Source organism: Perca flavescens, chromosome 20 (assembly GCF_004354835.1).
Source record: "Perca flavescens isolate YP-PL-M2 chromosome 20, PFLA_1.0, whole genome shotgun sequence".
In the NCBI taxonomy this organism is placed as follows: domain Eukaryota; kingdom Metazoa; phylum Chordata; class Actinopteri; order Perciformes; family Percidae; genus Perca; species Perca flavescens.
The window spans coordinates 24,119,892-24,134,437 of record NC_041350.1 but is presented as its reverse complement, the minus strand read 5'-3'; the positions used below and the strand labels follow the sequence as shown (position 1 = coordinate 24,134,437).

Below are 14,546 nucleotides of genomic sequence, written 5' to 3'. Positions count from 1 at the left end.
AAGACCAATCATTGGGTTGCCATCAAATCAGACATTTATGGTCCCCAGACGATGAATTCTAATGATTTTGGTGATTCACTAACCCTCTGTAGTGACATTTGTAGCCTTGACTGAAATATCTGGACAAATATTTGATGGATCGCCATGAACTCTGCTACACATATTCACCAGAGGGTGAATTGTAACATCTTTGTTGGTTTCTTAACTTTTCATCTAGCTCTAATCAGTTAAACATTTTGATTTGTGTAATATTTGTTTAAGGACCAAATACCTAAATAATTATAACATTCACCTCAGCTGTGCTTTTTTGTTTAGTACTAATTAGCAAATGCTAGCATGCTAACCCGCTCAAAATAGTGCCGTTTTGAGCTGTCAGCACTGTTGTAGAGGTTTTGTTAAAGTATTTTTTAAAGCGAGAACATTTTTGAACAAAGGCCACTGTGGCCACGATGAGGATAATGCTAAGACATTATCACTAGTAGACTAAAAGCAGCGCGGTCACATAGTCAGTCGCTAACATTAGCTACCAGACCGAAGGCTGTAGTAGCAAAAACCCCAGGTGTGTTGAAATGAGCAATGGTGCATTTCGTTGCTAATTAATTCAACTTCTAAATTGTCTGACGAGTCAATGCTTTAAATTATGTTTGGCCAAGAGATTTTTTGTTTCTTTAATTCATTTCTAGCTTTGTTTCAGTTCTGTTCCACCTCCAAAAGATATTTCTTTTTTCCGCCTGGAGAGGGAACATGCACTGAGGAGAGGGCTTCAGGTGAGACTGAAAATTCACTCTTTTATCTCTATCAAGGACAGTCTGAGGACTACAGAATGAATTAGCCTATTTCTAGGTCATTCAAACCTGTAGAGCAGCCTCTTATATTTAATGGTAACTTATTAGCTTTTCCTGGGCTTCACTGGCCTGGTTGCAGGTTGCTGAAGCTTTGCCGGTTCAGTCTCAGGCTGACATCATGCAGAGAGAGCTGGATAGTTGCTTGGGTTTCGAGTACACTCCTGGCAGTCTGCCTCCACTACTGCACCAGGTGAGGACAGTCCTGTTATAAAAACAAAAGAGTTAATCTGCAGTAGAATAGAAAATGTGGGGTTGGGGGGGGGGGGGGAGGAGAGCAATTTTCCTATTTTGTATATTTCTCCACAGTTCTACACCGACAGATCCTATCATTTGGCTCAGATCAAATATCTGCTCATGCTGAGATGGAGGAGATTCTGTCGCCACACCAGCGTCATTGAGAAGCTGTATCCTCATTACAAGGTGACAACCTAAAGTCTCATTTTGCCAGCGCTATGACAGCAGGATTTCTTCTGGTTGCTCACCCCTCAGGGGCGGAGTTAGATTCTATAAACATTAGTGGGCTCAGCCCAGACCAGAATCAGACATGAAAATCAACTTTCGGCGAAATTCGCCGTTTTGAAACCAAAATAGGTGACCTACGTGAATCGTTTAGATTCGATGAGAAAATGTTTAAGGGGGGGAGGAGAGGGAGGAGGGGGTGTAAGTACTCGGGCCTGGTGCCCGATTTCTGGCGTATGACTATTTTAGAAAAATAAATAAATTAAAAAGTCCACATGGGATTTGTTTTGATGCGTTGGATTTAACCATACTGTCTATGGATTTAACAAATCCTCGAACTTCCACCAACCAAGAAACGAGTTCTAGCCAATCAGATGCAAAGTAGGGCGGGTCTTTGCCGAAATGTCAGTGCGGTGCCGGTGTGGTCTCCGTGGTAACGTGGCTAAAAAAAAATGGAGGCAAAGTTTATCAAACTTGGAGCATGTAGCTAGATACAGGCAGCTTTAGTTAAGAAAGGAGTTAAAACAAATGGCGCTGGTCATGAATAGAGGACAAGAAGAAAAGGGTGGAGACGGGAAGCCGTTTAGCACTTGGTGTCTCAAACTGAGGGAGCCGGGTGCTGCTTCTGCAGCGCATGTTTTGGACGGCAGCAGCGGTAAGACAGTGCTTGCTAGTCATTAGATGCTAGTAACAAAGCTTTGGTCCGTGCACTATGTCATACGAGTACGTTACCGGCAACGACCGCTACCGTTAAGACTGCGACTGTTCCTTTACTGACCGACCGTGATACAGACAATACGTGTGTGCACGTTCATAGTGGAACACAATTTGTAAAAGCTATCTGAAGCTCAAACTGCCTTGACAAAGCTGTCTGTTTGGAGTCAGCATGGCAGGTATATAAACATAACGGCCTTGTCCCAGAGTTTAGACGTCTAGCTATATGAAAAGATAAACAATGCGACGTTTTTAATAAATGTAAATAAAGCAGCTAATATCAACATGGACAAAATCTTGAATGTACTAATTCTCTTATGTGATGATGACCTGGCCAAAGTAGTACATTTTAGTTTTCACAATGATTCATTGTAGGATTATGATATTATTGCAATATGTAGCCTAAATCCACATTGACTCTTTATTTAACATATGGTTGGAAGAAGTAAAAATTGATCCAAAACTTTTTAGTCTTTAAAAATTATGACTTTTATTATTGTGTAATGTCAGAAGGACTTTAACTGTAATGAGTGCATATTGAAATATTACACTAAAATGCATCTGAAAATGCATCAGATTGATGCTTTAAAATATGGAATATTTAAAATTTTCTTCCGGGGAAGCTTGCCCCCGGACCCCCCTAGAGGGGTAATATCCTTCTCATCTTTTTCACCCCTGACCTGTTTTCATGCCTGCTGAATATTCCAGAGAGATTTTTTTCCCCTATTTATGGCAGCTATATGCACTATTTTTCAAAACATTTGATAATAGAATGCCTACAAAGCTGTATATCATTTGGATAAAATATGTTGGTTGCTGAAGACAAACTGCATTAAGATGTGATGAATGGCAGTGCGCAAATCTCACTCAATATTGGTGATTTAGGTAAAAATATGTTTCTGTAATAATTGAATTAAATTGGAATAGTAAGGTTGCAAGTCAGCATTATTTTTATTTCTCATTCATCTGCAGATTATTCTCACAATTGCTTGGTCTGTACAATGTCTGAACAGTTTCCTAAAGCCCAAGGTGTTGTCTCCAAATAATCTTTTTTTTTTGTTGGACCAAGTGTCCAAAACCCATAACATACTGTATATAGTTTACTAGCACATAAGACAAAAAAAATCAGAAATATTTACAAGTGAAAAGCTGGTATTAGGGAATTTGTTTTACATTTTTGCCAGAAAAAGATGACTATTTGATTATCAAATTATTGGTTAATTGTTTCAGTTCTACAAAATAGATGAAGTGTACGACTCTTTTTGGTTTATTTACTCTGCACAGAGACTATACAAAGAGACCATACTGTACTTAGTATATGTACAGATATACAAAAACAGCAGCAATGAACATTTTTGACACTACGAATATTTAAGGAAGGCCTTAATAATCTTACCACTGCAAGACAATCTAATTCTAATGTCTTGACGAAGAACACAAAGTGAGGTTTTTCTTTTGTGTTCTTGCTTTTATGAATATGACATTTTGACAGAATAACGGTAAGATTAACTGCTGAAAAATATGATGAACAAAACCATTTTTGAACAACGGAAATCACTGCTACGTACAGTATTTTTAACGTTTTCATAGCTCTTCTAAAAATATGTCAACAGACCAAAATACATGAGAAAACAAAACATTTAAAAGTAATTGTTTGTTGGAGAATCTCTTCTTGAACTCTTGTCTTGAAAAGAATGAGTGAAAGAAAAAATACAATCGCAATCAAATAAAGGAACACCGATGGCTTTGTGATGGAATGTTAAGGAGTTTGAAAAATGTATAATCTTTTTATTGTCTGCGCACGATTTTCCGGCTGATTCGTCTTCACCATATCACAGACTAACTTGTTCTCCCTCAGGATCAGGTGTCATGTTTGACGAGTGAGTACGAGGATGCCGTTCAGAGAGCTCGCAGACTGTCAGCATGCAGAGAGAAGATCCTCACCGGGCGAGGAAACCCCGCCTCCCTGCTCACTCAGGACGATGTGGTCATTTACCTGCGCTGGCTGGTCTGCCATCTGCACTCGGTTCAGATCATTCACAACTTCCTCAGGGTAACATCCAGTTCTAATTCATGTGTTTCTGTTGGCTTTGGATGTTCTGTTTCACGATGTTGATTTCTTTGTTTGGATTAAACAGGTGCTGCACTACATACCAGCTTGTGAAAGAGAGGATAAAGAACCACCAACAAAGGTTCCTGAGGAAACTTCACATAAGACTCAACATGTTGATGGTAAGAGTCAAAACAGCAGTATCCTTAAAATGTACCTTTTTTAGAGATTTTTTTCAAATACAAATTCTCCATTAATTCTCCATTTATAACACTATTTAGCAGTCAGAACATACTGAATATTTTGGTATTCTGTCCTTCCTTCTTTATGTTGTTTTTAGTATCTGGATGTAAAATGTAAAAGTTGCCTTGTGGGTGACAATAGAGGAGTCATTATTAAAATAAAATGGTTTACAAGAGGAAAACCTCACACAGCATGACAATCTGAATCTACAATTTCATTGACAACTGGACAAACCCAATCTGCTGATAAAGATCATGTGGTATGATCAAAAGCATCAGAACAGCTACTAAATGGACCTTGTGATGAAATTATTTTGTCAACCCCTGAATGAACAAGATCAAAATTCATGGCATTCTGGCCAGTAGTTTGATGGATCAGCCAAGCAGCATTTCCATTCTGCTTTTCCATTCCCTATTTTAGCAGCAAAAAAAAAAAAATCTAAGTGTGCACAACTTTGAGAGGAGCTTTTCATACAGTTTCAACAGTTTATCAATGAATCCATTCAACTACAGGTATTTCAGGACTGCCTGAGACTGTCCCCCTGCACACTATTCACCTGGAGGAGTTCCTACCTGAGCTGCAGTCTTTGATCGCTCATTTCCACCTGTCCTACGATGCTCGTAAACTCCGGACCACCGCAGATGAGATGGAGTTATTCAGCACGGTAATGTTTTCCAATGGACGTGGAATGTAACCAAGTACATTTACTTAAGTACTGTACTTAAGTACAAATTAGAGGTACTTCTACTTGAAAATTACCATTTTATGCAACTTTATACGTCTACTCCACTACATCTCAGAGACAAATATTGTACTTTGTACTTCACTACAGTTATCTCACAGCTTTAGTTACTTTTTAGATTAAAATTTTGCCTCCAAATTTGATGATTTTGAATGTGAATATTTCTGATAAACTGTAGGCTGAGGGAATTCTCCTACTTCTGCTCTTTAATGTTTTATGTAAAGCACTTTGAATTGCCTTGTTGCTGAAATGTGCTATATAAATAAAGCTGCCTTGCCTTCTTAAGCTAAATAAACTGTTTAAGAACCCTCTTGGATCAGCTGGGAAAAGCATCGTCACAAAGCTGAAAACAGGACGGTGTTTTTCAACTCATGAAAAGTTGACTTTTCAGAGATACCTGATTCTAACAGGACAGCGACGCTACAAACATATGATGATCTTATGTAATATATGATGCGTTTCTGTGGATTTAACTACCAAACAGTATATAAAGAATTTAAAATTAGTTTAATTATCATCTACAGCAGTAACATGCAACATACACCGTAATGCAGCAGCAATATTGACACTGACCGGGAACATTTTACTGCACAATGAGTACTTTTACTTTTGATTCTTTTAGTAAATGTTGCTGATAATACTTACATACTTTTCTTAAGTAAGGTTTTGAATGCAGGACTTTTACTTGTGGAGTATTTTGAAAGTTTGGTATTAGTACTGAATACTTCTTCCACCGCTGCCAGTGGAAAACTAATACAATATATAAACAAAAGGCCTTGCAATATTTATGAAATGGCATCAGTCAAGTTGGTCATCAGCAATATGTCAGTCTGAATATGTCTCAGCAGGTGTGGAGGGAGTTCAGAACAATTTTCAGACAACAAGAGCAGATGAAAAGGTTTCCTCAGTACGATGGCATGGAGGTAAAAGAGAGCCAGTGGGGAAGGAAGAGTGCGAGCCTGGCTCTGAGGAAGGAGGCCAACTGGATCCCTTTCATTCAGGTGAGAGTAAATGGTAAAAAAGAATTGACAAAAAATAATTTTTCTGGGCGTTTGGGGTTTGCCAGGAAGTGTCAATAACAATTATTACTGCAGTCAGTACTTTCTGATGTACTGTTCAATTATTTGAAACAACTTTTTATACCTCTTCTTTCTCTCGCATCGCTTTTTAATCCAAACCATTTTCAAGTACTTTCTCTGGCACTCTTTCTTGTGTGTCTTTTTAGGCATTTAAGGGATTTTTTTGTGTGATGTGATTGATGTGCACTAGGTACTGACTAGAGCTGGGTTTAAATAATCGATTCTCCAATTAAAATCAATCTTAGTTTAATTGATCTGATATCAATTAATAAAATCCAGAACTCAAACTTTTACTATATGCCTTTTCACCATTGATGTATAGGTAACAAGTACTTCAAAAATGGCTCAATTCTTAATGTAAACATTAACTTGGTGCATTATAAAAACTATTTGAGGGTTGCTTCTTGCTTGTACAATTTACAGCATAAGTTCTCTGAGAATCTTTTTTTATGTGCAAGCAAAGTTGGTATTTTTAACTGAAATTTCCCTTACTTAATTGATATTGAATCAAATCGGAAATTTAGTTGAATCGGGACCTTGTGAATCGGAATCGAATCGATTCGGGTTAATCACTGCGAATAGTTAGCACTACTGTTTGGATTCTGTCCTGTAGGTGAAGCCCAGACGGGATCCGTGGCAGCAGAAGCTCGTCACAAAGCTGAAGGAAAAGAAATCTGTGGATGAGCTGCTGAAGATGCACAGCAGGTTTCTTCAGGTAGTTCATGTCAGCTCTGAATGTCTTCATACACTTATCATGTACATAGTAGATACCGTACAGTCATTTTTAGTCTGTTAATCCAGTGGTTCTCAAAGTGGGGTCTGGCTTCCTTTAGGGGGTTCCAGCTAAAAGGGGAATCATTTATTTTCACTATAATTCCATCTATAAGTAACACAATGACAGCATGTGTGCTTATTTTGGTCATGGGTTTCAGACACTTTCTGCAATAAAACATGTAAAAGAAATCCTATCAGATGGGGGACCCTGGGACAAAATCTTATAAAATGGGGGGAGGTCTGTGGTCTAATTTGTGTAAGTTTAGGGGTCCTTGGTGTGAAAACGTTTCTCTGTTTCTATCTGCCATATGCAATAAACCCTGCTCACCTGGTGCCTCACATGTTTTATAACACACACAACCTACATTTGTATCGGGGGAGGGGGGGGGGGGGTGTAAGCTTGTGGATCAGGTGTCGAGTTGTCTTTTCTGGTGATCTCATGAGGTCCCTGATGTGCTCCACGTGGCCGCGGCTGTAAAAGAACACGCCGCTCATGTTGGCGACTCACAATCTGCACCCACCTCGTCGGTCTCAAGCGGCAGTCAGACCAGGCGACAAAAGATCTCTGAGATCTGGACGAGTATTTACAGCGCTGCCTCTCTCACTCAGGCATGTACCATCCACTTATCAACCCTCTCTCTGTTTTGGAAGACATAATATTAAAAGCCACATTTTTCTGGTTAGGAAACACGTGTTCAGTCAACCAGATCTGGAGGCAGTGCAGGCCATGATAAGAAGAGTCTGGAGAGTCAAACCTCAAGCGCAACAAATGAAAGGTGCGTATCACTCGAGCAGAGAATATTGCTACATTATGAGGTTTTCAAGATGTTTGTAGAAGTACTGATAAGGAATTTAGTGCTTTTAATCACTTAACAAGTAAAAATGTTTTGCTTTACATCATTGCGTATTTTATCATTTTGGGATTTTTAAACTGCCGTGTAGACAAAATAAGCAATCTGAAGACCTTACCTTGGCCTGTTGGGAAAAGCATATGTCTTTCTTCTGATATTTTATAGACTTTTAAAAGCTTCCGGGTTTGTTCTTGGTTGACCTCTTGATTAAATCATATAAATCCCGACATCAGCCACTTCTCACAGGTGTATTCAGTTTTCTTTGCCTTTGCTCCCTCTATAAAACACAAGGTACTCCTTCGAGGACAGCCTGCAGCTCCTGGGTCTGGATGACAGTTTAGAGGAGGGAACCTCAGATCCCATCATAACTAAAGGTGCTTACCTGTCTCTGGTTCACCTGCGTCATCTCAAACTCAGACAGCTCCAGGTGAGGCATTCGGTAGTCTCGCAATGCCAGGCATATCTCGAGTAAGGTCTGGCTACACCACACGTACATTCCTGGATAGGAGAATAAAGGTTTTGGGTTGTTTGCCTTTCTTTAAACCAATCACAATCTTGGGTGGCGCTAAGCTCCGGTCGCAACCACGTTGGCTCTGCAAAATAGTCTCGGGAAGGAACTTGATTTGGTGGAACATTTGCACCCCGCAAAAGAAAAAGCCACATATATTATTAAATGATCCATAGCTCAGTATACAATGTAGGTGGACGTTGTAGGAGTGGTTGAATTATACTGTGTGTGTGTGTGTGTGTGTGTGTGTGTGTGTGTGTGTGTGTGTGTTGTAAGAGAGCTAGAACATTTTACTTCAGATTTGGTAAGAATATCCAATGTTAGACCTGGAGTGAGTATATATAATGTGAATATATATTCATATAGTGTGAATCTTTCCTCTATTGTCGTTTCCCTACTTGAAGGTATATGAAATTGACCTGCAACATATTAGTGTTGCTACAGGTGATGGATGAATGGGTCAAACACAGGACTTCCACCCAGGTTTCAACTGTTTTTATGTTGTAAAAAAAAAGGTTGGTTGACTCCCTACAAATATTAAGAATGTTTACTTTGACATTCTTCATAATATATCCTTGTAATTCCAATTTAGCAAAATGTATGACTTATCTGATATTTGGGTGGTCTCTTTGAGAGAAACTGATAGTCACCTTTTTTAATGTAGCATGTAGCATTTCTTTTTAAATAAATGAAGCCATTTTATTTTTGATCCAATGTATGTTAGTTTGACATTTTAAAACCAACTTTAAAGCTGCTGTTTAGCTACCAGGTCACCCCTGATATATATTCTCCAGTTTCTGCTATTACAGTAGCAGGATTCTGCAGCCCTGAGTGCTTTTTAGTGTTGGTGTTTTATTCATTGAAATGTTTAACCTTTCAATCATGGAATCAAAAGTTAAAATTGAGAAAGATTTATCTTGACAAAAGATTTCAGTTAAATGCATAATTCCTAAAACACATATCTTCACATTGACAAGCTGAACTATTCCAAAGTGTAAAGTTTATTTAACGGAGGGCAGAATGTCCCTGCCGTATGAAAGGTAGCAGCTGCAGTAAAGCCTTCAGACTCCAGAATCACTTCATATAGTGTTAAGTTGGAAATGAGAGACCGGCTTCAGTTTACAGAAAATAAAAAAAGGGAAATATATAAAACCTTTGCTGTCGAGTTTTCAAACATCCTATTTTTAAAAGACGAATAGACAGATAAGGGAATTTTTTTCAAATTCAATTTTGTTTTTGTTTTATTTCAATCATTTTTCTGTTTTTGGAGTGTGACAATAAACTGGATCACCCAGAGTAACAGTATTCTTCTTTACTGGAACCTACAAGTCTTTGGAGTGTGACAATAAACTGGATCACCCAGAGTATGGCCACGCTTGCTTCTCCTTTTTGTGAGGCTGCAGTCCCAATCATTGAGCTGCCATGTGGCCTCCAAAGAGGAGGGAGAGAAGATGGACGGGAGATAGATGGAGAAGAGAAAGCCTGGTTCACACAAGACTTCACACAAGTCTGGTGGTAGAGGGTAGTAGGTGGGGAAAGGGGCTGGGGGAATAGGAATGACAACGAGAAGGGGGAGGAGGAAAGAAAGGATGTTACTTCTCTCTCCTCTCCCTCCTCTCCTGCTTTTTTTCCGCCTCCTTTTCTTTTATCAGTCTTTTCTCTCTCTTCTCATTTTCCTTTTTCTCTTTCTTCTCTCTCTTTGATTCCTCCTTCCTCTCTTTCTTGTCTCTTTTCTCCATCTCCTCCTTTTCTTTCTTCTGTCTTTTTAGTTCCTCCTTCTCTGCCTTCTTTTCCTGCCTTCTTAACTTCTCCTTCTCCTTGTCACTTTTGTTGCCGAGCTCCTGGAGGCAGACTTGTAGAACCTGGAGGTCAGTGTTGTGCCCTCTGAGGACCTCCATCTCTTCTTCTCTTTCAGCCACCTTGATGTTCCACCCATCCTCCATCTCTCTGCTCTTCTTCTGTAGCTCCTGGAGGCTGAGGCTGAGGTCAGTGTTGTGCCCTCTGAGGATCTCCATCTCTTCTTCTCTTTCAGCCACCTTGATGTTCCACCCATCCTCCATCTCTCTGCTCTTCTTCTGCAGTTCCTGGAGGCTGAGGCTGAGGTCGGTGTTGTGCCCTCTGAGGACCTCCAGTTCTTCTTCCTTTTCAGCCACCTTGACGTGCCAACCATCCTCCGTCTCTCTGCTCTCCTTCTGCAGCTGCCGCAGTCTCTCGGAGATCACCTCCTTTGTCGACATCAAATCCTTGTTTTGCAACATCAAATCCGCGTTTTTCGACATCAAATGCTTGTTTTGCGACATCAAATACTTTTTTTTCAATTTCATAAGATTGATCTCGTCCTGCCAGGCCTTTCTCATCTTCTTGTTGTCCTCGTTAATGGATGCATTGAACTGTTCAAACTCTGAACTCCAGTGGCTTTTCACTGCCTCTGTGAGATTTTTTTCTTTGTTCAAACTCTCCTTTAGAAGGCAGATCTCTTCATCTTTCTCTTGCCTTATTGTTCTTTCGGACTGTAAAGCCTTGAAGATGTTTCTCTTCTTCTCCACCAGGCCAGCATTCACTGCGGTCATCTCTTCCATTTGTTTTTGGACGTGCAGAAGGGCTTGTCTCAGGTCCACAAGCTCTGCGCAGTGACTTTTGGGAACAATGTTCGCCATGATAGCAAAGAAATACTTTTGAAGATATTTGAAAGATATTTCTTGCGGTACTGAAGTATTTTGTAGTATAATTGCTGTATTGCAGTTTAGTACAAAAGTGTTTCCGTTTTGAGCTCTGTTCCAACAAAGATGTGTCTCTCAATGGAGGTCAGGTTTCAAGTAAGTGAACAGGTTGGATCTCTCAGTGTCTGTGTTCAAAGGCACAGAATGGCATGTGATGTCACATCATAAAGAATGTGTGATATCTCACATTCTAAACATTCTATAGAATGTCAGTAAAGAATGTGACATCCTGTTTTCCTGACACACTACAGATAAAAAAAATAACTGAAATAAAAAAACTAATTTGAAATAAAATCCCTTATCTGTCTAATTGTCTTTTTAAATAGATTTTTTTTAATTTTTTTAATTTAAATAACAGGTATTTATTTCATGACATGGGCCAAAACAGGCAATTCCAATTGGGTTATTTCATAACATAATATAGACATCCCAATAATAACACATTTATCGTGATACATTTTGTCCTACACCTTTGATACAAAAGCTTATCTGGACAATTTAAAGGCTAAATAAACACTTATCCTTGAAGTTGTTCTTGGATATGTGTCAAATCCAACAAAGAACTACTGTGCAGTTAACCGTGGCATTTACTGCATGTATTCCACCTCTGTGTCAATCTTCCCATAATATTTGAAATGTAAATCCAAAACACAAGACAATGCTAACAAAATGACTAACATCGACATTTAAGGCTTTTTGTATTCTGGTCAAAATGAAATGCAAATGTTCTTCATTTTAAAGAAATTCTGATAACGTGTTGGGATTTTCTGTCATGCTAACTGGTTCTTGTTGATTCAGTCATTTATTCTTTACTCCAGAAATCATTTACAAACATAAAACCTGAATTCCTGTGTGTACTTCAGGATTTTTCTAGATAAACCTGCAGGAAGCGCATTGTGTAAAAGGAGTGAAATTAACATTTCGTCTCATTAAATTTATTTATTTTTTTACACTATATTACAATAGCATTTGTACCATCCATTGTATACTATAGGAGCATAATCTTTTTAACCTTATCTTACTTTACTTTCACTTAACCTTTCAGCTAACTTTCTTACTTATATTTGTCTGTTAAAAACAACAGACAAAGCCAGAAATCTTGGTGTAGTTAAGGACTCAGACCTGAATTTTAAAAGCCACATTAAGACAATTACAAAATCAGCCTATTATCACCTTAAAAATATATCAAGGGTTAAAGGACTTATGTTTCAGCAGGATTTGGAAAAACTTGTCAATGCTTTTATCTTCAGTAGACTTGACTACTGTAACGGTGTCTTTACAGGTCTCCCTAAAAAATCAATCAGACAGCTGCAGCTGATTCAGAACGCTGCTGCTCAAGTCTTCACTAAAACCATAACATGTAACATGTGATCCAAGAGAGTGGATCACATCACTCCAGATCTGAAGTCTCTACACTGGCTTCCAGTGCCTCAAAGAATTGATTTCAAAATACTTTTGCTGGTTTATAAATCACTAAACAGTTTAGGGCCAAAATACATTTCTGATCTGCTACTACACTATGAGCCACCCAGACCTCTCAGGTCGTCTGGGACAGGTCTACTTGTTGTCCCCAGAGTCAGAACTAAACAGGGAGAAGCAGCATTCAGTTTTTATGCTCCACATATCTGGAACAAACTCCCAGAAAACTCCAGGTCCTCTGCAACTCTCAGTTCTTTTAAATCAAGGCTGAAGACCTATCTTTTTGATGTTGCCTTTCTTTAAATAACCTATTTTTTTTATCTCTCAGTTCTTATACGGCACTGTAAATTTTTGTTCTTGTCTTTTCATAGTCTGCGGGACTATTAAATGGCTATTAAGAGACGGTCTGCGAGTCCGCTATTAAGAGGCGGTCTGCTAGTCCGCTATTAAGAGGCGGTCTGCTAGTCCGCTATTACTCAGTTCTTTTAAATCATGGCTGAAGACCTATCTTTTTGATGTTGCCTTTCTTTAATGTTTTTAAATTGTTTAAAGCTGCCCTGCCTTGCCTCCTAGCAGTTTCTAGCAGTGCCTAACAGTGCCTAACAGTGCATAGCAGTGCCTAGAACAGTGCATATCAGTGCATATCAGTGCATATCAGTGCATATCAGTGCATATCAGTGCATATCAGTGCCTAACAGTGCCTAACAGTGCCTAGCAGTGCCTAGCAGTGCCTAGCAGTGCCTAGCAGTACTTTTTGCTAGAAGCTAACAACGTAGCTATGGCTGACCTTTGGCCTACTTCAGCATATCAACATTAGCTCACTAAGAACCATCTTTCCTGCTTTTATATGTTTAATTATTTTAACTGCTCTTTCTTTAAATTCTTATACTGCACTGTAAATTTTATTCTTGTCTTTTAATGTTTTTTGAATTGTTTTAAATTGGTTTCTAACTGCTCGTTACATTGTATTCTTGTCTTTTAATGCTTTTAAATTGTTGTCTAACTGCTCTTTAATGTCTTATGTAAAGCACTTTGAATTGCCTTGTTGCTGAAATGTGCTATACAAATAAAACTGCCTTGCCTTGAGCAACTGCAACTTAACAATTTCCCTGAACAAATCAATAAAGTTTTCTGATTGTGATTCTGATTAAAATACACTCAACTCACGAGTCACAATTTTAAGTCCACAGTACCATTTTTTCAACAGAAAGGTGCTGCAGACAAAAGACTGAAAAAACTGCGCAAAACAACAGATGTGTCTGTGATTTCTAATACAAATTCACATTAAAAAAAACCTAAATAAACAGAAAAAGATCTCTTCAGATAAATAAACTAAGAAGACATAGTGACGCCTGAAGTCAAACAAGTGAAATCAAAAGTAGATTATTCCCTAGTCCGTTTAAAAATTCAATCATTTTTATTTCAACTGGTTGGAATCTTTACACATTTATATAGATTTTTAAAAGAAGTTAACTGTTCACACAATACAGTAATCGCTGTATGTACTTCATCCACAGCCATCCCCGCCAATCGGCCCCAAAATTTCCCAGTTAGAGAGTAAATGCCGTAACCTTAAACATATTCTTTATAAGTCTATACAATCATTCCCTGAAAGAACCAAGCAGGCCTGCCTTGTTGTACAATCCACATTTTCTTAAAAATAAGCTATTTTCAGCGTGTAGCTTGAGTTTACAAAGCAAGGGACATCCGGCGGAATATCTGGCAACACTGGGCGTTCCAGCGATTATCCAGGAAATGAACTTTCGCCAGACTAGGCAAACTGTAGCACATTAAGATTTAGCTTGAATGTGTACTGGATGTTGCTTGCCAAAAAAAATCAGCTGAATAAAAAGGAAAAAAGGTTTTTAAAAAAGAAATGTACTTGTCCCGTCCGCAGCGCATCTCTCTTGGGTTGCTGAACTACCTGCGCTCTGTGGAGAGGACTTTGACCTTTGACCTGGCAGGTCTGCAGCTGGAGGAAGGAGAGCTGTGCAGCACAGCCGAGGAAACTGGCTGGATGAACGCAGCCAGAGGAGGAAGAGGGGAGACGGAAGGTCTCGGCTCGCTCCAGTACAGCTACAACACTCCTGTTGACTGTAAGGTAAGAACATATTAAAGTATACAGCAGCTGATTCCTGAGAA

General features: G+C 38.9%; 1 protein-coding gene across 2 annotated transcripts in view; it reads left to right on the top strand.

Moving 5' to 3' along the window:
• The first annotated feature begins 663 nt into the window (after positions 1–663).
• The window catches only part of si:ch73-242m19.1 (uncharacterized), a 36,596-nt gene continuing 22,713 nt past the window's right edge, over positions 664–14,546 (top strand). Inside the window, exons 1-12 of one of the 2 annotated variants that reach the window (XM_028566252.1) lie at positions 664–767; positions 925–1,035; positions 1,152–1,265; positions 3,877–4,071; positions 4,157–4,250; positions 4,824–4,975; positions 5,902–6,054; positions 6,746–6,847; positions 7,351–7,515; positions 7,591–7,682; positions 8,049–8,184; positions 14,302–14,505. In XM_028566252.1, coding sequence (XP_028422053.1) covers positions 964–1,035; positions 1,152–1,265; positions 3,877–4,071; positions 4,157–4,250; positions 4,824–4,975; positions 5,902–6,054; positions 6,746–6,847; positions 7,351–7,515; positions 7,591–7,682; positions 8,049–8,184; positions 14,302–14,505 — 1,479 coding nt within the window. In that variant the 5' untranslated portion in view covers positions 664–767; positions 925–963. Of the gene's footprint in view, positions 768–924; positions 1,036–1,151; positions 1,266–1,935; positions 1,960–3,876; positions 4,072–4,156; positions 4,251–4,823; positions 4,976–5,901; positions 6,055–6,745; positions 6,848–7,350; positions 7,516–7,590; positions 7,683–8,048; positions 8,185–14,301; positions 14,506–14,546 lie in introns of those variants that run through there. The other variant, XM_028566253.1, reaches the window with a different exon arrangement.